Genomic DNA, 24,437 nt, shown 5'->3' with positions numbered 1-24,437 from the left:
TTGCGCCATTCTTGTGTAGCTTTGAAAGATTGTTGGGAGTGGTTTATTGTTGGTGATGCCTAGAGGGAATCGGAAATCTGAACTAGGGTGCATGGGAACTGCTAGGGATTTGGCTTGACCGCAGGGCTAAGGGGGCCCCTTTCCCCCCACCCCCAGAATGGAAGAAATGAATAAACTGTAACCTTGTGAGAAGTTGGCGTAGCTAGTTGGGTTATTTACTTTGGATCATCTCTCCTGGCTGGAGCAGGTGCGGGCAGCACCTCGTATGGGCAAGCCAGTTAATCAGTTATAGTGAAATAGCAACTGGCTTAAAGACGAGGAGAAGCAACTGAGTTCAGGGGCTAAATGAGCACCGATCCTGTGTAGGGTGAGCACCAGTCGTGTCCTGCCAGAGCGGAGTGATGCAGAAAAAACTAGTTGCAAAGGAAAGTTTCTCAGCTGAAGGGCGTGTTCTCTGGTGACCCGAGAGCTGCTAAAACGATCCTTTCAGGACTATCGCCGAGGGAGAATGGGGCTGTAGCCTCCCCTCTTCTTTCTGCTCCTCCTCCCCACGCTGGCCTTTGTTTGGATTCCAGCTGTGCGAGGAGTAGTGAGGGGCTCGCGTGGCTCGGCCCCAAGCCGCCTCTCTGATTGGCCGGTGGCGGGCAGGAATGAGCCAGGCACACTCCAAACCGGGCTGATAAGATAAAGTGTGCCAAGGGGGCACACGCTGTATTGATCAGGAAATCCCCATTGTCTCAGGCCGGTATATATAGGAGCTCAAAGGCAGTCGTGTGCCTGACGCAAAGCCTTCACTCTGCTGCACTTGAGAGGAGGCTGCTCCGCATCCCCAAGGGGTCAGAAGACCAGGGAACCAATTTGGCTGGGTTCTTGCAACAGTGCTACTCCCTCAGCGCCAGCTTCACCCCCAGGGGATCCAGGTAAGTGCCCCCTTCACTCTTTCTGCCAATAGCAGCGGGGAGTTATTGCCCACTCGGATCTAAATCTGTATTTTACGAGTACCTGGGCTCTCCCCCCCTCCCCGCCCATAGCCTGCAGATCCAGGAGTCCCAGGGGACAGCTGCCTTGTTGCCCTGAATTATACACAGGATCAGTCCCCAGAGTGTCCGTGTGAACCGATTTTGTTGTGTAGCGTGCATGGAGCTGAATGGAAACTGACGATTCCCTGTGCGTTGGGTTTCCCTGCAGGATGTCTCCCAAGACCGATTGCTCTCCTGGTGCCCATGTGAACAGTGAGGGGGAGCAGTACTACGGTGTGTCTGACGATGAAGGCTCCGCTTCCTCCCTTGGCACTGGCAGCCTGCCTTCCTCTCCCAACCCTTCCCTGATTCGGCTGCAGGCAGGAGGCTGCCCTGCAGACGAGGGGCCCTCTCCGGAGTGCCCGCAGAAGAAACAGAAGGCCAGAAGGGGACGCACAAAAGCCAAAAGCGAAGTGGTGCTGACGAAGCAGAAGAGGAACCGCAGGATGAAAGCCAACGACAGGGAGAGGAACCGCATGCACAACCTCAACTCCGCCCTGGATGCTCTTCGCAGCGTCCTCCCCACCTTCCCCGACGACGCCAAGCTCACCAAGATTGAGACGCTTAGGTTTGCCCATAACTACATCTGGGCACTGACCGAAACCCTGCGGATGGCCGACCACAGCCTCCTGAGTGTGGGGCAGCAGGAGCTGGCCAGGGAGCCTTTCCGGCAGCCCCCTACCACCGCCTGCCTGCTGGAGCTGACCAGTCCCGGCAGCATCTCGCCTTGTGAATGGGACTCGCTGTACTCTCCAGTCTCCCAGACTGGCAGCCTGAGCCCCACTGACTCCCTGGAGGAAGGGCGCTCTTACCAGGCTGCGGACGCCCCGGCCGGCCTCAGGCACAGCCCTCATGCCTTCCCAGAGTTTGTCTGAGGCCAGGACTGTGTTTTGGGGACTTTCCCCCCTTCTCTCTTTCTTTCCCTTGACTTGTTTGCAGCTGCAAACACAAAAACGATGCACGGATGGTCAAACCATGAGCCTCTTTGGACACGCGCTGCCTCCCGGCCCCAGGAGAGGAGAACGATCTTTGAAGTGACTCTCTGAAAGCAGCTTTTCCCGCTTTGCCTTAAAACTTAATGGGGATCAACCCAATGGATATGCACTTTCCAGGGCTCCTGCTAGAGCCGGAGCACGTAGGGTGCGCTAGGAACCGGAGTGTTTAGAGAGGGTTCCTTTTCTTCTTTTTGTAATTGGGGAACCTCTCGCTCACGTATGGGCGGTTTGGGTGTATGGGATCAATAGTTCACCGGTTGGTAAGTTTCAGACAAAGTTCTTTTTGATGTAAGATGGTAGCACGTCTTTAAAAATCAAATTTTTGTACTTGGAAATGGTAAATTATATTAATTTTTTCACTGTTGATATTTATTGATTATATTTCATAACGAATATATATTTTGTACATAAGATTATTTTTGGCACCGGTTTAAATGATTGTACTAAACAGATTTGGTGGTGTTAATTAAAAACAAAACAAAAAAAAAGGGGGGGAAAAGCCTGTCTCTTTTAGAGCTGTTATAGTACACTGTCTTTTCAGAAGAACTTTTAGCACACACATTTGGGGCTACCAACCAATGAGTCACCAAGGAGTTGAGCATGCTACTGTCCGTAGAATATTGCTCCCGGGCTCCACTTTAAGTGCAGAAACAAAGCGAAACATAGGGATTTACATAATGCCTTTGATCCCTGCATCCAACTCCTAGTAGTCTCAAAAATTGCGGCCGATATTCTGTCCTGAAGGCGCCCCATCCTACGACATATCTCAGCGGATCTCCTAGCCCACTAAGAACACATACAATCAAAGCTTCACTTAACTCAGACTAAACGTAACAATCCTAGCTGCTTGGCTGTTGTAAGCTTAATAACACCTTGTTATTTTAGTTAACACTTATGAAAACATTCTGGGAGAGTTATGCAGCTGGTATGCACACTCCTCTCTGCAGGGTAAATCATCACAGTGCGGCGAGCAGTTTTGAAAGTACCAAGTACAATTGCTAAAAAAATGAGAGAAGAAAATCTTGATAATACAATAGCCCCATAAGACTCTCGCACTTACTAACGCCACCACCATATACGCCATTTATATATAAAACTCAGTCTAATCTCTTTCTTCTTATCATTTTTCACAAGTAATTCATTTCACTTCCGCTGAAGTTTTCTACTTGAATTCAGAGAGAAGATATATTGCACTAATCAAAACCCGGATGGGGGGAACAGCAAACAGACGAATGAAGGAAGGTGTTGTTTAATGCCTGGGGATTTAATCTAATAACACGAGATTAATGAGTTATTGGTGGTTTATTGCAATATTCAGTTGTTTACAGGACGAGAAAAGTGTGCACCTGGAAACTTCAGGCTGAAAGTGTTATAGTACCGCTGAATGAGACGTTCACAACAGGAAGGAGGGTTATAGGAGAGCAATATATTTTGCTACTTTTTTTTTTTTTTTTTTTTTAAAGTCAGGTTTTCTGGTGTAGCTGCTTCAACACTTGAGTATTTTCATGAATGAGGAAGTAGATTCTTTTTGTTAGCAAAATTGCCTCTAGAGTACTTTCCCTATAAAATCATTATTTCCTAGTCTTTAGTTAAATATGAAATGATTTAAATATGTTTTTGATGTTGTTGAACTTCCCCCACTTTTCACGCACAAAGATTCTTAAACTAGTCTTCGTCTGAACACAACTCAGGCATTTGTAAAAAAGAATATTTCATATTTCATCCCCCAAAAGAGATTGAGGTTACTTATACATTATGGGCCAAAGCTTCTTGCCTTACTAGAAGTCCCATTAACTTCAATTGGGATGTTTTCATGAATAAGGGTAGCAGGATTTGGCCTAGGAATCGCTTCATCCTTAACTAAGATGCAGCTGGCTCTGGGGTGGAACGTGGTGAGTATTCAATAGGTCACAGTTTAATCACAATGCACATCTTGGGACAGAGGATCCACAAATTATGGAATAAGAAGTAGAGAATTGTATAAACACTGTTGTGGCCTTATGGGCAGTCGGAATGTGCATTGTGTAACATTTCCCTGGTTAAAACCAAAGCCACAATGCAGCTTCTCTTCCTTCTGCAGCACAGTTGGACTTCTCGCTGGCTTTTATCCTGTTTGATGCGGAGTGATTGGAAATCATGACCCATCCTGCTTCCTCTACTCTCTCTACCATTGACTTCAGTGGGAGCTTTGCGTAAGGCGAGCAGAATTTGGCCTCATTATTGCAGTTTCAAATGCAGCTGCACCTCCTCGGCATTTATACTCAGCAGCCTCCTGTTCTAAGCATCTTTCTGCTCTACAGAATTACATGGTCTCTTTTCCCGGTGTTGTTATCACTGGTTTAGCTGAGCAGTTAAAAACGAAATAAAACATCTTTTCATTGCTGCTATCCCATGCTACAAATGTAAGTAACTTTCAGGAGCTGTGTGCCAATGAATGTAGCAAAGCATAGTTAATGCTTATAGTGATAGAGCACTCTAGGTATTTAAAGAGCGCTTTACAAAACATGTATAAAGTTCGTTCCTTGCCCCAAAGAATCCCCATCACTCAGACCAATGCAGTGACACGGCACTGAATAACGCTGAAGGGAGAGAAGCAGCTCTAAGGATCAGAGTGGGCGGGTTTAAAGTTTGTCTCTTAAATTAACTCGGTGCAAAATAATAAAATCTGAAACACGCTCACGGGGACGGAGCCCCGGGGGATTTTGCAGGATCCAGACTCCAGTTAGCTGCCATGTTTTCTATTCCTTGTAATTGGAAGCACCCTAGCTTTGTCAAGCGACTGTAAAAAATCGAGTTGCTAATTACAGTGTAGAGTTTCTCCAAATCCCCATGGGTTTTGTCTGGGGCTTAGACTGGTTATAAAATGCTGCCTGAAAACATGAATCTTGTATTTTTCCCCCCTTCCAGGGGCTCAATTTGTAGTTGGTAGATTTATGGCCGCTCTCGGAAAGCATTCTCCCCCTGCCCCATTGCAATGCGGCCGAGAAACAAAGAGGTGCTGCTGGGCCAAAAGGCTATTGTGATGCTAATTGTTGTCAGCTGAGCCGATTTGCAAGCAGCTAAGAGACGCTATTGAGGCAATTTGTAGAACAAAAGAAATTTGGGTATTGGGAACAAAAACTCACTCACAGCCCACACAAAAAAGGCAACAGTGAAAAATAACATCTCGGGTTGGGAGCCTCTTCTCAGGTATTGTCACTGAGGCCCCGCCCATCAGAGCAACTTTCGTTCTTCACTGATGCACTATACAGCCTGCCCCAGGGGCTGTTGGAATGAAGTGTCCTTGAAGGTGGGCAAGGCCACTGCCCTTCCTCCCCTAGTGTGGGGAGAAAATGGGCCCCTGGAAAGTCAGGAGCCGATGCAGCACCCTACCCATTCCTAGGGCAGAGACTGATTTGTAGGGTGAAGCCCAGGAGGCCCCCTCTTCCCAAGCGAGCTATGATCTAACCCTGCCCTCGCTGGCTAAGCCCCCCTCTCCTCCCCGCGGCTTGCATGAGCCTGAGCTAACTCTACCGCGGCTGTTTCTAGAGCTGGTCACCGCTCTGAGAACTGGGGGCGGCTTCCCATGGCCCAGATCGCACAAGAATCCCCCAGCGTAGCTATGGGAGCCCCCGGCTTCGGCTCCAGTTGAAATCAAGAGGAGCTTTGCCACTGATGTCCACGGGAAGGGAGTTCTCTGTTGAGAAAGGGGCATACAAGGCCCTTGCCCACTTGTCGCTCCTGGGCCTTGCAGGGCCCTAGCTCAGCGTTTAAAACTGTTTGTCCTGAATTCTTCTCGCTCTTTTCTCCCCCACCCCCCGCTCCAGGCACCAGCCTCTGCCCCCTCCCCATTGCGTCTGCTAGTGAGTGCTCGCAGTTCATGAAGAGTTGGGCTGTCTCCTGTCTCACACAGTCATCCCCAGAGGGAAGGTCGCGTGTGGGTGAGGAGGGAGAATGGGGGCGGTGAGCGTGAGAGAGGGAGGAGAGAGACGGTGAAAGTGGTAGGATGGGGGTGAGGGGCGGGAGAGTGGGAGGAGGTGAGGCGGGAGAGTGGAGCTGGGGGTGTGTGAGGAGAGGGAGAGGGGCTGTGGGGTGTGTGAGAGGGGAGGGAGAGTGGAGTCTGAGGGTGTATGGGGAAGGGAGAGTGGGGTGTGGGATGGGGGAGGGAGAGTGGGGCTGTGGGGGTGTGAGGAAAGGGAGAGTGGGGTCTGTGGGTGTATGGGGAGGGAGAGTGGGGGTGGTGAGGGTGTGAGGAGAGGGAGAGTGGGGTCTGTGGGTGTATGGAGGAGGGAGAGTGGGGGTGGTGAGGGTGTGAGGAGAGGGAGAGTGGGGTCTGTGGGTGTATGGGGGAGGGAGAGTGGGGGTGGTGAGGGTGTGAGGAGAGGGAGAGTGGGGTCTGTGGGTGTATGGGGGAGGGAGAGTGGGGGTGGTGAGGGTGTGAGGAGAGGGAGAGTGGGGTCTGTGGGTGTATGGGGGAGGGAGAGTGGGGGTGGTGAGGGTGTGAGGAAAGGGAGAGCGGGGTCTGTGGGTGTATGGGGGAGGGAGAGTGGGGGTGGTGAGGGTGTGAGGAGAGGGAGAGTGGGGGTGTGGGGATGTGAGGGGGAGAGGGAGTGGGGGCGGTGAGGGTGTGTATATATGAGGGGTGTATTTATATTTGAGGCGTGGGTGATGACAGGCGGAGCAGGGCTGTTGTGAGGTGCACTGGAGTGATGAGAGGTGACGCCTGGGGGCTGTGGGGTGAGTCCAGGTGTGAGAGGAAGGGGAGTGTGGGGTACATGCATATGGCGAGAGGAGGCGACGGGGGTTGCGGGTGTGTATGTGCCAGGAGATGGGCATGGTGAGAGCCTCTACTAGCATCTTCTGTTTCATTTAACAGCAGCCAGAAATGTCCCTCGCATTGACTGCGGTCTTCATCGAGCACCTGCCTCAGGTGCAGGGCCACGCTGCAAGGACCTGGCCAGCATGTGGCTTGTGCTGGTCCTCAGTACGACCGGGTCCCCTTTGGTTTATTGTTTCACTTCCCATCTCTTTCCTTCAAACTCTTCCAAAGGCTACGCACTGCGTGGGGCCCGCGATACCCTTCTTGCCTCTAGCGCAGCGCAGCGCCGCTCCGTACCCTGGCCTGGCGCAGCACAGTTCGGCGGGAGGGTCCCCGGGGGAAAAGCCAGGCCAGGCCCAGCCCTCGCTGCCGGCTTTGGGACGGGCGGAGCAGCGTCGCTCTCCGCTGGATTCTCTGGCCGCTCGCAGTTGCCCGGCTGTGCCTGTTGCGCAGACGGGCGGCTCTCGGTGCAGGGCTGCCTGCGCTGTCAAGACTGGTGCTTGGAGCAAAACGGGGGGAAGACACTGGCCATGGTGCTGAAAGCAGGGAGCCGTTCCCGTGACTGGCTGGAGCAGGCCGGGCAGCGGGTGTGCCGACAGTGGGGGCTGGAGGGGGTGGTGGTTTGGGATTAAGCTGCCAGCCCCCCGTCAGGATCCTTCTCTCCTTTCTGCTTCCAGATGAGTCACCATGTACACGCGCCACGGGCCAGAGTCAAACCCAGGGCTGCGCTTTCCTTTCAAGAGTTGTTGTTTGTTTAAAGGAGTTTATAGAAAGTTTCTGTCACTTGCTTTGAACTCGGCGCTGGAAAGGAGTTGGCTCTGGTGGGGCTTCCCCGCGCCTGTGTTAGAGACCTGGGCACGCACGGGGAGGGATAGTGCAGTGTGACGCTAGACCCATTGTCGGATCAGAAAAAGTTGTGAGAACTGTGGTTTGGGGGGGGTGGGGGTGGACTGGCAATCGGTCCCAACCTCTCCTCAACTAGCTACTCAGCCCCAGCAAATGAACTCTTCCCCACCGTGACCCGAAGCTGTTTTAGGAGAATATGCATCTGGAAGCACCATCAATCCGCCTTCACTTACTAAAGCTGTCCTCTCACCCCCCCACCCCCGGCCGGCACCGGTTGCTAGCACACAGCTCCCAGCCGCTGCTAGCGTTTGAGGACTTGAGAGGGCACCAGGGACCCAGGGAGCTGGTAGCCAGGGCAGCGATTAGCGAGGCGCTTTGCTGCTTGCTGCTCACTGTCCCACTGCAGAATTGGGACCCTCTCCAGGCATGGGTCCGGGGTCTTCCTCTTTCTGTGAGTTCCCCTGAACATCTGCTCCCCCTACTGGCTCCACACGGCGTGGAGCAGCCTGGGACCTCCCTCTTTCATTGGCATTATGGAGAACAGTGGTGTTGGTCCACTCCCCTGCCTGCACAGTGGATCGGGAAGCCACTTGGAAGGTAAAAATAACAGGAGTACTTGTGGCACCTTAGAGACTAACAAATTTATTAGAGCATAAGCTTTCGTGGGCTACAACCCACTTCTTCGGATGCATATAGAGCATCCGAAGAAGTGGGTTGTAGCCCACGAAAGCTTATGCTCTAATAAATTTGTTAGTCTCTAAGGTGCCACAAGTACTCCTGTTATTTTTGCGGATACAGACTAACACGGCTGCTACTTTGGAAGGTAATTGAGGCTGGTAGAGGTGAGAGGAGAGAAAGCGTGTGTCTAGGTGTGGAGTGGGGTGTTATATTCCTGAATGCTACCCATCCCCCACCTCCTTAGTGAAAGGCCTGATAGCATTCCCCCTTCACCAGTTCTGGCTCCTTAGGATTTTAGTTTCCATACTGAGGGTCTTTTGACCCTTCCTCCCCCAGTTCAGCTTCTCTCTGGTATCTGCCTTGCCTTAGACTATCCCAGTGCCCTTTCTGGGTATGAGGATCAGAAAAAGAAGGGCAAGAAATTATAGCACTTACACACTCAAACAATGGCTTGATCAAAATCGCACTTTTGCAAAAGTCATGGTGCAAAGCTCCATGTTTGTATGGGTGGCAGAAGGGGAAGGAGACCTACAACGCAACAAATCACAGGTATTAGAGTAGGCCTGGAGGGCAATTGTTTTGTAAACTAGTTGTTTTTCTAGAAAGAGTTCCCTTACGTGGGTTTTACTGCATTGCAGCTCTTTTCTTTGGAGATTTAGGACGTCTCTGGTCTTCTTTTAGCCTTGGTTCTGTGCACTGGCAGGGAAATTTACAACCTCTGGAGAACTAGTGATTGCTTTAGGGTCTTGAATGCATCTTTTTTCTTTGCCTCCACATTATTAGGTTAATCATTGCTTGAACTGGTTGCTATGGTTTTGGCAAACCTTTGGAGACTTGATAATGAACACTGAAAGACTCCTTTTCCATTTATCTTTTTTCAGTGTTTAGTGCATGATGGTTTCATTTCTGTTCACTAGGCTGTCCCAGATCTGGTGTCCCACCATAATAACCAAGGCTTCTTTAATGGCCTGTGCACTTTTGGATTTACAATAAACAGGTGGCCATTTGAAATGCACCCATTCCAGAGATACAGAAATTTACAGAATCTCCTGCTCATATAAACAATATTTTGAAAACTATTTAGCATGTGTTCTGCCAGATTTAATTGCTGAAAAACTTTAGTTGCTGAGAAACTTGCAGGACTGACTTTTATTTTTGAAGACAGCCAACCCCTTGCAACATACTTACATTTTTTGTGCCTGAGACACACAGTTCTAGGTAATCTCTTTCTGTTTAGATAAAAGGATTTGAACAATGAAAGGATCAGATGGAAACCAGAGGTGGCTGCATTTCAGTGGTGGGAGAATGTAATCCTTTATAGATTATGCTTTGTAAAGCATTTAGGGATCCTTTGGGATGAAACATGCTATGTAAAGACAAGACAATATATATTATAAAGGTGGGGATGCTTTAAACATCTCCAATCCAAACTCTCTTTCCTTAATAGGGTACATTTTTGGCCTGTTCTGGGTTTTTATATTAGTTTTTAGCCATAGAAGATTTGCTTTTAGGAACCACATGCTTATTTTTCAGGCTGCATACAGTATTCAGCATTAGAGCAGGCCTGGCTCATTGCTGGTAGCTGGAGTTTCTTACATTAGATTGCTCATGTATGTTTCTATCAAGATGACAAAAGGACAGTAAAAGTAATGAACAGTGAAAACAGAGAAGGTAAATAATTTACATGGGTAAAATGATAAGCAAGGGTAATTATTAAAAGGCCTTGCAAGAGCTCATGACAGGGGAGCACAAAGCTGATTAGTGGAAATGTTGGGGTTATTTTCCTATCAGAAACTTCATCAAAAAAGTTTTCTAAGCTGATCCCTGCTCCAGGAGAAAGTAGCTGGATCAAATCATGTCAGATAACTGAGAAACAGTTTATCTAGATTCCCATATTTCCAAGACAATTTATTTGACCTATGGCCTTCAGTCTCTGCTTAAATGTAGATGTAAGGGAAGTGCCTCCCCCCATATGCTGTATACATCTGGCATGTCTGTTCAGTCCCCATCAATAGAAAGCATCACATTTTGTGAACTAGTCTCCAGTCCCTTCATATAATTAATTATAGATTAGCTATCATTTCCACAAGTACGCCAAACCCTCTTGTATTTTCTGTACATCCTCCTTATATAAACTAGTTCTGTATTTAATCTGAGATACCACCACTGTGAAATATGTCTCCTTCATGTTTGTATTTCTCCCCAGCCAATATTTAGCGGGGCTCTTTAATTATGAATAATTAATTAAGGAGAGGCCTTCATGCATAATCTGCAAATTCATACGCTTACATCTTAAAGAGAAAGGTTTCCTTCTCAGTGAGGAAAAGGTCTAAAGCCCATAGCTATAAAGGCTAAGAATCAGGATACTTTCACATGGGCAGATTTCAAAAGTCTCTCTTTATTTTCAGCTATAATGACAATCCAAAGAGTTCCTGATAGGGTTTTAAAAGATGCTTATTCATTCACTGTCCACCAAGCATGAAAATCCAGCTCATTTGTTTCCATTCTTAGTGCAAACGACCTCACAGGGTTCAGTTCAAGCTGAAGCCTGTTGCCCAGAACTTGTCACTCACACTTTTAACTTCTTTTTGTTGGGCTCCTTTTATTTAATTCTTCTGGGTCCCCACCTCATTCACAGCCCCACCCTCTTCCCTAGTCACAAAAAGAAGTCTGGAAATCTCTTTAAAGCTGCAGAGCCCCCTTTAAAAATCAATACAAAAAGCAATAGCTGAAAAGAGATCACAAGTATGTGTAAGATAGAAACTTCATTTTATCTGGCCAGTGGACTCTACACACTATAGGACTTAGAAAAGAAAACAGATCTGCTGCATGCCACAGTGCCTGAAAGCTGAACAGTTATGACCAGGAATGACTAGCTTTTTGGATATGAATCAAGTGTCACACTGTTAACATGAATTGGGGCTTTTTGTATGAAAGGAAGTGTAATTTGAAGGTTTTAGGACATTTCAAGGAAAACACAGCATGGTTCTTCAAGGGCAGAAAGGCAGGCTCAATGGAAGTGTCTGGAAGAGTAAAAGCACCCCAGTGTGCTGGGGGCAGAGTGAGAGTGTGGTTAGCTCGTATCAGCAACAGCACTGAAGGGCTCCCAGTTGGGAAGGATCACAGCACATTTTGGCCTCATGTCTCTTTTTGTTCCACTTGTCAGCAAAGAATAAGGAACCATCTTATCTTTCAGAAGGTGGATTTTCTTTTCAGTTTGGTGTTATTGGATGTTTTGGCGTATTGTGAGTAATGAGTGTTCTTGCTTTCCCAATGAAATCATCACTTGCATTCCTCTTGGTATCCCACATGACTCTTCTTTTTGATGGCTAATAGTCCATATTAGAGAATGAACAAGTTGAGAAGTCAGTTCACCTGAGTGTTGTGGATGCATTGATCCAGAAAAACACAGGTTTGTATTTGGTGTAGAGAATCTGACTATAACCTTTTAATGAACATCTAAGCAGGGCCTGTGTGAAAAAATGACAATGTCTGGTGGGAATATGAACTTTATTTCCAACATGTGGACATTTGACCAAACCTCACCAGTCTGTGAAGGATAAACATGGTAAGAGCCATGACCTCTTACTTCATTCCTTTACACTGGAGTCTTAAAGTGGGATTTTCAAAAGCACTCAGCATTGGCCTAATTCTTTTCCCATTGACTTCAATGGGAGCAATGATATCTTTTAAAAGTCCTACAATTCATGTTTTGTTGTGATTTCTAGAATACAATCTGTAAAGGTATCTGAATCAGATGCTTGGCTGCCTATGGTATAATAGGAAAGAAATCTACACTCCGCTAGGTTTACAAAAGTGTGCAGGTCAATGTCTCTGTTTTGAAGCAGTCATTTAAAGATGCAGCTAACACTCAGGAAATCCTGGCAACTGATTGAACTGAATGGAAAATTATAGTGGGAAGAGAATGGTCATCTTCTAGAAGTCTGAAATGGAGAACTTCATACTGTTAAAACACTTGTTATGATGCAAAGCACCTTGTATCCTTTTCTTTTCCCCCCATCACCATGCTGCTTTGCTTTCCTCTAGTCTATTATAAGCAGAGGTAGGCCTGAGCCAATATCCCAGATTTGAGCAGCCCCAAACTCTGGGGAAGGTGGATTCAAATGTGGCTCAGGATAAAGCCCCATCTCAATGGTAAGGGTCAAAGATGACAATAAATGTTTACTGTCTCTGTATCTCACGGTAAGATTTTAGATAGAAGAAGCTCACATCTATGGTAGTTCATACACATCACAATGGAGATTTTCAAAAGCACAAAGGGGAGCTGGGCACCCAACTACTACTCATGGGTTTGAACATTTGTCCCCATGTTGCCCTTTGATCTAGCCACTCATTTGTCAGGTGATCATATTCTGTAAAGAGTTTGCTTTCTAGCTGCCTCTCTAGCTGTTTTTTGAATTTATTCTTGGTTATACCTTTTATTGCTGTTATCGGCAGTTTGATCCAATCTACACATTGTAATTACTGTATGGGTAAAGCAATTCCTCATTATTGTTTTAACTCTATTTTGTACCTTCAGCTCATGCCTTCTGTTTGAACCCACCATCCTTCCATGAAATAGTTCAATGGAATTTATCTTCCCTATACTCGTCAGAATGCCACACACCTCAATCAATTACTGTCTTTTCTAATGGATATAAATGTAGCTTTCCTATTCTCTACACAACACTACAACCCCTGAGACCCTTTATTATCTTTGTTGCTCATTTGGCTTTTAATTTAAAATATTTACACCATTCCATGTATGGTAGAAAGACATCTGCACAGTCATGAACTTTCCCCTTTCCTTTCCGAAAGAAACAGACTGGAACCGAAGAAAAAAAATCTTTACCTGCCAGGTACCAATCCATCACCCATAAATACTTCAGAAAACAAGGAGTGTCAAATCCATCTGGTTAGCATCTGCAGGTAGAGTGAGATGGGGACCCTACCTCTGATTTTGCTCAATCCTTTTGCTTGGTCAGCAAACAGCTTGTTTTAAATACAGAGCCCTCATGTATGTGGGACAGAAGAAGATTAATTAAACAGGTGCTTTAAGCCCAGAGCTGGAAAATTTGCTGATAACGTTTCTAACTGAGATATGGCTATGTCTATACTTAGTTACAACCACTGTTGTATCCACCTGGAGTGTGTGCTTGGGTATGAGTAACATGCAGAGAGGGAAACAAAAGATTTGCTCTTCTTTGGGAAGGAGCAAGGACTAGTTTGTTTGTTCTGCATTATAGATTCTACCTGAGGAAGCTGACTAGTTTTCAGGTTCACAGTGCAGTGAGACAAGAAGGAATGAGAGGAAGATAGAGTAAAAGAAAAGAAAAACATTGTTTTCTTCTGGGTGGTGGAGACGGGTTTGTGGACTAATGCATCAGTGTGCTCTCTACTCTGGAGAACTGAGCTGAAATCTTGGATCAGGTCACTGGTGAAGGTGAGTGTCTGGGTCTCAGCATAAAGCCTACTGAGCTTTTGTCTGCATTACACTTCTTCCCCGCCCTCTACCCCCCCACAATTTGGCACAATTTAAAATGATTGTGAGCTTCTCCTCAAGAGAGACTCAGAAGTTGAATACCAAGTAGCATGGGAGGGCAGCAGGACTGAAGAGATTTCACAGTACTGTGTAGGGATCAATGACTGGGACACCAGGGGTGCTGCAGGTCAGAACTGAGAAGGATATGGAAACCCAGAACTGAAATAGCTGGAGTGTTCCATGTCACGGAGGAGATGCATTGACTGGAGCTGTGTGGGTGAAGCTTATGCAGTGCTTGCCCACTCAGGCCATGTCTACATTACAAAGTTAAGTCAACTTTATGTAAGTCGACTTCGAGCCTCCGATTTAAGCAAGTCAATCTTGTGTGTCTACACTACACTCATTGTGTCGGTGGAGTGCATCCTCACTAGCAGGGCTTGCATCGACGCACGGAGCACTGCACTGTGGGTAGCTATCCCACAGTGCACGTAGCCGAGTGAAAATTTGGGTAGTCGAGTGGAATTTTGGGTTGGGCTTGAAATGCCTTATGGGTCCAAAATATTGGCCTGGGTGATTATGGGAACATGGCATTAGCCTCCAATGATGCACTTACCTCCCTCCCTCCCTGAAATCAATGGCAAACAAATCAAGCCTTTTCCACGCTTTTTTGTGTAAGCCTGGGTTACCCGTGCAGATGCCATAAGCACGATAAGCATGGACCCTGCTCAGCTGTACAATGTTGTGAGCATTACAAACACCTCACACCTTATCCTGCAGTATTTACACAGCCGATAGAGGAGCCGCTGCGCAGAACAATGTGATGCCATGCAAACAGCCCTGCTGGAAAACATAGAGCGGAGCAATTCGCAATTGCTGGAGGCAGTCATGCATCACCTTGATATGGCTGAGCACTGTTTCTGGTCCAGGAAACAAGCACTGACTGGTGGGACCGCATCATTATGCAGCTATGGGATGATGAGCAGTGGCTGCAGAACTTTCGAATGCATAAGGCCATTTTCCAGGAACTGTGTGAAGAACTTTCCCCAGCCCTGAAGCACAGCAATACTAATCTGACAGTTGAGACATGAGTGGCAATAGCTCTGTGGAACTTGCAACGTCAGACTGCTACCGGTCAGTGGGACATCAATTTGGAGTGGGTAAATCTACCGTGGGATCTGTTGTGATCCAAGTTTGCAGGGTCATTAACAGACTTCTGCTAAGAAGGGTAGTCACTCTGGGCAACGTGCAGGACATAGTGGATGGATTGCTGCAATGGGGTTCCCTAACTGTGGTGGGGCAATAGACAGAATGCATATCCCCATCTTGGCACTAGTCCACCTTGCCAAAGAGTACATAAACTGAAAGGGGTACTTCTCAATGGTGTTGCAAATGCTGGTGGATCGTATGGGCCATTTCACCGACATCAACGTGGGATGGTCATGAAAGGTGCATGACGCATGCATCTTTAGGAACACAGGTCTGTTCAGAAAGCTGCAAGCAGGGAATTTCTTTCCAGACTGCAAAATAATCATTGGTGATGTTGAAATGCCAATAGTGATCCTGGGAGACCCAGCCAACCGCTTTCTCCCATGGCTCATGAAGCCGTACACTGGCAGCCTGGACAGCAGTAAGGACCAGTTCAACTATAGGCTGAGCAAGTGCAGAATGGAGGTGGACGTGCCTTTGGATGTTTAAAAGGTCGTTGGCACTGTTTGCTTACTAGGTTAGACCTCAGTGAAAGCAATATCCCCATTGTTATTGCTGCCTGCTGTGTGCTCCATAATATCTGTGAAACAAAGGGAGAAAAGTTTCCACCAGGGTGGGAGGTTGAGGCAGATCTCCTGGCAGCCAATTTTGAGCAGGCAGACACCAGGGCAATAAGAAGAGCACATCGAGGGGCTCTGCGTCTTAGTGAGGATTGGAAAACCAGTTTCAGCAATGAGCCAGAGTAATGTGACACTTATCTGTGTTGTTCCTTACCAAACTGTCACTGCCATTGAATTTTCTCCCCTGTAAATAGAAAGAACAGGAGTACTTGTGTCGCCCCCACCAACTACTGTGTGTTGAATGACTAAAGAGCCTTTTCTCCTCAACCTGTTAACCGTTATTATGCACACAAACACACAGACAGCAAAGATTGATTTAGTTGGGAATTGGTCCTGCTTTGAGCAGGGGGTTGGACTAGATGACCTCCTGAGGTCTCTTCCAACCCTGATATTCTATGATTCTATGAAAGAAAAGTAAGATAACTTGGGCCAAAGGGCTGATAACACTGTGGGGGGAGAAACAAGGGAAGCTTGCTTACAGATGCACTGCAATAACAAGCAAAGGTGTGGGAATGGGCACCTTCTGGTCCTTGTATCTTCCCCTGGTGTTGAGTGCAAGGGATACTGAACTTTCCTTCCCCCACCCCCATAGGATGTTTGGGGGAGGATGATGTAGAACTGAGCAATGCTGGCAGCAGGTTCAGCATAGGCTGCAGAGAGACTCTAGCATCCAGCTGCCTTTCTTGAACCTCAACCAGACGCCTCAACATGTCTGATTGCTCCTTCATAATCCGCAGCATCTCTTCCTGCATGGCACACTCTTGTTCCCTGCATGCTGTCCTGTCCTCCCTGTCCATGTCCAGGTTCTCAGACAGTGTAATCCTCCATGCTCTGAGCTCTGCCTTGTCACTCTTGGAGATGCACATTAACTCATTGAACATGTCCTCCTGAGTCTTCTTTTTCCGCCTTCTAATCTGGGAAAGTCTCTGTCCTGGTGTGGAGGATGTGCCAATGGACAAGGTTTCAGCTGCAAGGAATGCAAAGCACAAGGGTAGTATTGACAGTGCATACATTGTTTCTGGTGCAAGGTTAATTTTTTCTTTATAACAAAAACACCCCTCAATATACTTCATTGCAAGCCACAACATAATCACAACCGCTTACAGGCCACTTAGGTCAGCGGAAGGGACTCAGTAGAGTAGACACCCACATTATTAGATTCACTTAATGCGGCTTATGTGGACCTAAGTTTGTAGTGTAGACCATGCCTCAGTGACCAGATTTTGGCTTTAAGCCATTAGCCACATTTGAGGGGTGTGATCAGAGGCTGTACAGCAGGAATCCCCAAACGATTTCTAGCTGACTCAGCCACATTCTGCCAGGGGGACAGGACACATGCTGGAGCAAAGCTCCTACACCCTATTGTAGCAGTCAGCATGTATTCTCCCCATAAGTTAGGCCAGCTGTTTGTGCTGACTGGTGTGGAGTGGGGTGGGGGCTGGGGGTGGGGCGGCCTGTGCCTCCTACATAGGCAGCAGCACTAGTCTAGAGCAGTGCATTGTGATTATGGCTGGCTCCTGCACAGGGATGTGAAGGATGTGAGATGGCTCCTTGTGCTGTCTTTCTGCTCCCCTTGTGCACCTGCACAGGATGGCCACAATCTGTCCATTCGTCTTGCTTTAGGGTCTGATCCTGGAAAGAGATCTTCAAGAACAGATCCTTATGTCTGCATAGAGTCCCATTGACTGTAACGGGTCTTGTCTCTTCATGTGCCCGTATAGGTTCTTGCTTGCAGATCCCTTTGCAAGGTTGGAGCCTTGGCCATACTATCAGCTTCTCATTTTCTTGAGAACCACATTCAGGCACATACACACAAATACAACAAAACAAAAGTACCTTCAACTTTAACATGCCTGGAACTGTTCATTTAATTAATTATTTAATGAATTATTTAATACCTATCGCTTATATAGCACTTTTAATCAGTCAATCTCAAAGGGCTTTACACAGGAGGTCAGGATCATTATTCCCATTTTTACAGATGGGGAAACTGAGGTGCAGGAAGGTGAAGTGACTTGCCCAACATCACTCAGCAGGCCAATGAGTGATGTGATAGGTAAAAAGTAGTCCTCTTAAGCAGGATGTGACTGAGATGTTAATGGAATCTTTTCAGTTGGATCCTAATCTGGCACTGTTTTGACTGAGTAGATCTCTGTATGTAAGTTAGAGAAGTACCACAGTAGTTTGGTAAAGCCAGCAGGGACACTCATAGACTTTAAGGTCAGAAGGGACCATTATGATCATCTAGTCTGACCTCCCGCATGATGCAGGCCACAAAAGCTGACCCACCCACTCTTGGAATAATTCTCTCCCTTGACTCAGCTGTTGAAGTCCCCAAATCATAATTTAAAGACTTCAAGTCGCAGAGAATCCTCCAGCAAGCGACCCCTGCCCCATGCTGCGGAGGAAGGCGAAAAATCTCCAGGGCCTCTGCCAATCTACCCTGGAGGAAAATTCCTTCCCGACCCCAAATATGGCGATCAGCTGAACCCCGAGCATGCGAGCAAGATTCTCCAGCCAGACCCTCCGGAAAAAAGTTCTCTGTAGTAACTTTTAATATCCCATCATTGATCATTGTTACTAATTACCAGCGATGGCACGTTATTGACCTATTGACTAAAATCACGTTATCCCATCAAACCATCCCCTCCATAAACTTATCCAGCTTAATCTTAAAGCCAGAGAGGTCTTTCGCCCCCACTATTTCCCTCGGAAGGCTGTTCCAGAACTTCACCCCTTTGACCGTTAGAAACCTTCGTCTAATTTCAAGCCTAAACTTCCCGATGGCCAGTTTATATCCATTTGTTCTCGTGTCCACATTAGTACTGAGCTGAAATAATTCCTCTCCCTCCCTGGTATTTATCCCTCTGATATATTTAAAGAGAGCAATCATATCCCCCCTCAGCCTTCTTTTGGTTAAGGTAAACAAACCGAGCTCCTGTAATGGAAACTCTTTGTGTTTATATGTAGAAAAGCCAGTGGGAACTCATATGATGGGCTGACTTCATGAGCTACGATCCTTCCCTCCCAAATCTTCTCAAGCAAGCACCTAAAAGAGATACTATAAATGAACTATAGCTGTGCATTACATCTGTGACCACAATCAAATTCATGTGGCAAGGTAAGAAAAATTGGTGCACTTTTTCCTGTTAGCTGTCAGTGAGCTGTACTTCTTTCTCTTTATTTTGAATGTTTCTTCCTATAGATTGAAGGTGTGAAAATGAAGTAGCTGAGTTGTTCTCCCACCTGAGAGATGTATGAAATGACACACATTAAAAGTGACAAATCGGCAAAAGGATTTGGAGACTCTTGAAATTAATAAATACTTACACGTTAATATTTTCATTATACCATGTATTTTAGCAATCTACCGACCTCACAGGGGTATTGAAGATTAGTTAATCTTTGTGAAACCACATATTATATTATTTATTTAGGTCAGGATTTTCAAAATAGTCTAAGAGAGTTGGGTTTCTAAATCTCATTATCATTCAATGGGAGTTGAGTGTATGATTTTTTTTAGACTCCTTTGAAAATGATGATTTGTAACCCATTAACAAATTAGCCTCCAAGGGAGTACCCTGAGAGGTGGGAGTATATTTGAATGTGCACACATGTCACTGCTTTGAAGATGGAGGAAGTGTTGTCCCTTTTTTAGCCTGCAGACATTTTCAACATAAAAATGAAACCAGGAGAAGAAAACGCCACTTTGAGAAATGTAATTTTTTTTAAAGGCATAAGCATCTAGCTCACTGAGGTCTCTGTGCAGCATGGCTGAAGCTAACATCTTAAGTTCTTTTTTTAGTAGCCAAGATTCCAGTTTCTAATAGAGTCTGTCAGTATTGTGGTTAACCTTATCATGGCTTCACTGATTGAGACAGACTGTGACAAAACAGGACTTTCACAGTTTACATAGTCTGATTTTATGAATGAAACCTTTCCTGCAACTGCATCTCATCCTTTTTCTATCCAGAAGATAGATAGATAGATAGATAGATAGATATTATACACACACACAGCATGTGGTGGTGGCATCCATGTGATAAATTGCATTTTTTTGTGAACCTCTGATGGTGTCATTTGTGCTCTGGTCAATAATCCATCTCCACTAGGTCTAATCATAGAATTCCATTCTGAGGAACTGGTTCAGATAGTTGCCATTATAACAGTTACAATAGCAGCAGCAGGAAAAAAAAAAAAAGAAAAGAAAAAAGAAAGCCAAATAAATGTTTTCGCTCCCCTCCAATGTATGTAACAAATTACACCAGCCTGAGGCATGGCATGGACAATAGACTCTTCTAGACCAGTGACACGTTCAAGTCCAATTTCTTGTGAGCCTTTAGGGCTAGAATTGGAGAACTTTATATCTTTGGAAAGAGGAGATTTCTAGCTTTCCAATGGGACATACAGCATTAATTTTATCAGGTTTCATAGAAAAACTATTTTAAGGTAAGACAGAATTTTAAAATTTGTTAGGCCTGATTTTTCTCTCACTTATATCACTTTAGATAGAGAGTAACTTGATAGAAGTCCCATGACTAGATTATTGGGTCCAGCCAAGCCCAGCTCAGCACAGTACCTGAGGAAAAGGGTTGCCAATGGTGGCTATATGCCTGTTTCCTGGGATAGCCTCACATCTTGAATTGTGTTACGCTAATTGTTGTGTAAGCTTGTGAGCCCTCTGCTCCAAAGCCACTAGGGCAGGGGAGCAATTTGTGTTAGAGCAGTAGAAAGCTTGAATGTGTGTGTGGTAGTTAAGGGAGACTGGAACTGGGGTGCAGGAGCCCTGTGCCAGAATGGCCTTTGCATCAGACAGTCTGAAAGTGTGTGCATGTCAGGAGGCCTCTATGCTTAACAGTATTTCTATAGAAGCTAAAGAAACCAACCCCAAACCCTCATACAAACAAGCCAAGAAAAGGTCGATTTAGACCTTAATGTGAGGCAGCCGGCTCGGTGTCTGACCTTGTGGCTCTGGTAATGATTTAACTCCCTGAACGAGACATTCGTAAACCTGTCAGGAGTGAGGTTCTTGCTCCCTGTCACTGTGCAACTCCAGCCAAACACTCTAACTAAGGGGGAGGAATAGAGGGGGAAACCTTCAGCTCATGGACATAGTCTCTGTCCTCAGGGTCCCCCACCTGGCCTCCCTTCAGCCATCTGCTGTGGCTGGCTGGTTCTATTGATCAAATTCCACTCAATAGCCCTACTCTTCAGCTAGACTGGGCAAAGCCAAGGTTTCAACCTCCCTCCCCATTAATGATTCCAGAGGGACTGCTGACTTTAAATTTATCACTACTCCTTTAAAAATAAACCATTATTTATCTCCCCTCTCCCTCTCTTTTTCTCCCTATGTCTCTCTTTCTTAAAGCTCTGGTATTTCATCATTCTGACCAGTGACTTCCAAACACTCCCCCCTCCCGTTTCTTTTGGTTATAGGAGGTCTCCCCCACCTTCCCTTGGGTGACTGACGATTGTTTCATTATTGCTACTGACATATATATTTTCCTGTTATTTCTCTGAGATTGTACCTATCCCCTTTCCTCCTCCTCACTAGCCTCCCGCTATGATATGTAAGTAGCTGTCTACCCAGCCTCTCTCCAGTTCATCCATAGCACAGGCCATAATAAAGCTGATCCATAACCTCCAAAGCATCAGGAAACATCTTTTGAAATGGCTCTCCCTAGGAGAGATGGAATTCTGATGGTCACACATGCAAATTTTGATACCCTGGAGAACTGTAGACACTAAACAATATTTTAAATTGTGCTGCAACTGAGTTAGAGCTGGGTTCACACTAGTGAAAAGTATGAGTTTCAGTTTAAATAAATACCAAAAATATTAGATGCTTATGTCGATATGGGCACCTACATGACTTGATATAGTCTCTTTTAATACATCCTAACTACCAGTGACATGGCCTGAAACAGAGAATAATGTATTATTTTTGTTGCACAGCCTTCTGTATGTGTCATGTTCCTTACAGGTTCAAAAAGCACCATCACTGCATCCACCTCTTGCCAAATGATAAACTATACAGTATGGTATTAACTTCATGTAATTCCTACATACGCAATTATGCCTTATCCTCTGGAAGGCATAATTGTAAGACCCATGTAAACCATGCTGAATTTTGTTCACAAAATGGTTTTCAAACTGAACCCTGATGGCAGGCTCACAGGGATTGGAAGAAAACCAACTCCTGTAGAGGTACTTGAAGGTACAAGATAGAAAGAACTCCTCACCCCTAAGCTTTACTGTTCCCTCCATCCTATAACAAGTCTTAGGTCTTCTTTACCTTCAGCATCTTCAGGGGAGTCCTGCAACTTATTATCAGGAAGGCTGTCAGGCTAGAGCAACAGAGCATGGCATAGGGAAGGGAGGTTTGCTAGCTTCATAGTTCTGAGAGAAACTTAGGCTCATGGTCTTTGAACTTTCATGAGCATGGGTTGAGGTTAATGCATGCAGGTCTACCTGGAACCAAGGCTGATTTTAAGTGCTTTGAGTCAAAACATTTTGCAGAGCTCTAATAACTGTACACTTATTTTTCCTGCTATGCTCATTTATTAAGTATCCCTCTGTGCTTTTTTAATTTTGGAAGTGAACATCTTTGAAATCATGTCTGTTAGGTACCCACTCTGTTAAAAGTTGTGGTTAAAGGTTCTAGTTTCTTTATATTTTATTTACTGGTTTACAATACAAAGCCAATGGGTCAAGTTTGCAGTGGAGATGGGTCCAAACCAAAACTCTGGATAAAAAACACCCTTAAATGTGGGGAAGTTAAGATAAATGTCCTGGCTGAAATCCTGGCTTTGTTGAAGCCAATGGGAGTTTTGTGATTGCCTTCAATAGGGGTTTCCTCTCTAGCCTTTGTGGCTTGCCTCCATCCCTAACTGTCAGTGATACCATGTTTATGGCACTTGTGACTCAAAATTGAGCCACAAACTCCCAGCCTGGAAACCTCAAACATTTCCAACAGCAAAGCAGTTTTGCAATGGGTACGTGAAATAAAAAAGCTACTGGAAGCCAATACAGTGTAACACTGCTCTACAGCCAAAATGCTTCTGAAATAAATGTAGTCAAACTTTACTAATTCTGGGTCACTGAGAACGAAAATGATGCTTAAAATTGTTGATTGGCTCTAGTTTTCAAGATATGCTATTGGGTCAGTATATACGACCCTTGACTTGGGAATGGCGGAGGATAAGTGAGTTATAAAGGGAAGGGATCTCAATTTAAACCAGAAATGACTAAAATACATCTTTGACTGGATCTATGAATAAATCTATGACTGGGTTTGGACAGTACTTGCTTTTTAGGCAAAACAATGAATGATGCAATCTGAAGCTGGTATTGCGTCATACATGATACGAATTGCATCATGTTATTCCTAGAAGTCATGGATGATGCAATCATAACGAAGCTTACATCACTCTGCTGAACAAATTGCCCTATATCAGCTCTAGAAATCATACAGTGTCATGCTCTCTTATTTGTCAGTGTTTGATTTTGCAAAGGGACACATTTCTGTTTAGCCAAAGTGAGCAGAGATGCCTCGTACTTGTGTGAACAGTGCAGATAACTTCTGCTATGTTTGTGGTGAAGTGACTTTTGCATCACAAAAGCGCAGTGTAAGAGGTCCGGACTCACCCCTGCGGCACCTCCTGCTGGTCGTCCAGGGACTTAGCTCACCAGCCTCTGGAGCGCCCTCTGCAGGGCGGTGATCCGACTCGTTCTCTCCTTCTCGGCTCCCGTGTCCCTCCCAGGACCCCGGTGCCCTTTGCTCTGGGTGCTGCCCCCTGGCAGTACTCACACACGCTAGGTCTCCCCTCCCAGGGGAACTCCCACCCACTAACCCCACCTCACCTCAGGATAAGGCCACTGCCAGTCACCAACTAGCCCCCACTCTCTGGAGCAGACTGCAGTATAGGCCACTCATCATCGGCAAGGTTGGGTTTGGACCTGCTGCCTTGGCCTAGCCCTGGGCTGCCCTCTGCAACCCCCAGTACCCCTTGGCCTATTACCAGGCCGCAGCCTGGGGCTATCCAGGCTGGAGCTCCCCAGCTCCTCAGCCTTTCCCCAGCCCTGCTCCACTATAGGTACCCTGTCTAGCTCCCTGCAGCCAGGCCCTTCTCTCTCTGAAGGCAGAGAGAGACTCTTGGGCTCCTGGCTCCCAGCCTCTTTATACAGGCCATCTGGGCTCTGATTAGGGTGTGGCCCAGCTGCAGCCACTTCCCCCAATCAGCCAGGGTTTTACCTTGCCCCGCCCCAGCCCTCTGCAGGGCTTTTCCAACCCCTCAGGGCAGGAGCGGGTGTCCATCCCGCTACACGCAGTATAACCACTATGGTTAAGAAAGCCTATCACCTTTATTTTGGCGGCAAAATTGGAGATCAGGACAAGAGGTGGGCCCCACACATATGCTGCAACACTTGTGCAACAAATCTTTGCCAGTGGTTGAACAGGAAAAGGAAATCTATGCCTTTTGCAGTGCCAATGATTTGGAGAGAGCCAACAGATCATACCAGCAATTGTTACTTCTGCATGGTGCCTCCAGTCGGGAAAGGTGTGTCAAAGAAGAAAAAGTGGACTGTGCATTATCCAAACATTCCATCAGCTATACGCCCAGTACCCCACGGAGAAGGACTGCCGGTTCCTGATGCACCAGAATCATTCTCACTTGAGTCAGACGAGGAAGAGGAAGAGGATGAAACTTCTGGTCCTGAACCATCAATGTCACAGGACCCACATTTTCTCCCATCCTCCTCCTCTGAACCACACCTCATAACACAAGGTGA

The 24,437-nt window shown here is 46.3% G+C and overlaps 1 protein-coding gene across 1 annotated transcript; it reads left to right on the top strand.

Moving 5' to 3' along the window:
- The first annotated feature begins 1,147 nt into the window (after window positions 1-1,147).
- Window positions 1,148-1,894, top strand: NEUROG3 (neurogenin 3). The gene has a single exon (XM_065408576.1). It carries the CDS (start codon window positions 1,148-1,150, stop codon window positions 1,892-1,894), a length of 747 nt encoding a protein of 248 aa, XP_065264648.1.
- Window positions 1,895-24,437: the final 22,543 nt, after the last annotated feature.

Source organism: Emys orbicularis, chromosome 7 (assembly GCF_028017835.1).
Source record: "Emys orbicularis isolate rEmyOrb1 chromosome 7, rEmyOrb1.hap1, whole genome shotgun sequence".
NCBI classification, from domain to species: Eukaryota; Metazoa; Chordata; order Testudines; family Emydidae; genus Emys; species Emys orbicularis.
The sequence above is the reverse complement of the archived record's forward strand: the minus strand, read 5'-3'. Positions and strand labels throughout refer to the sequence as shown.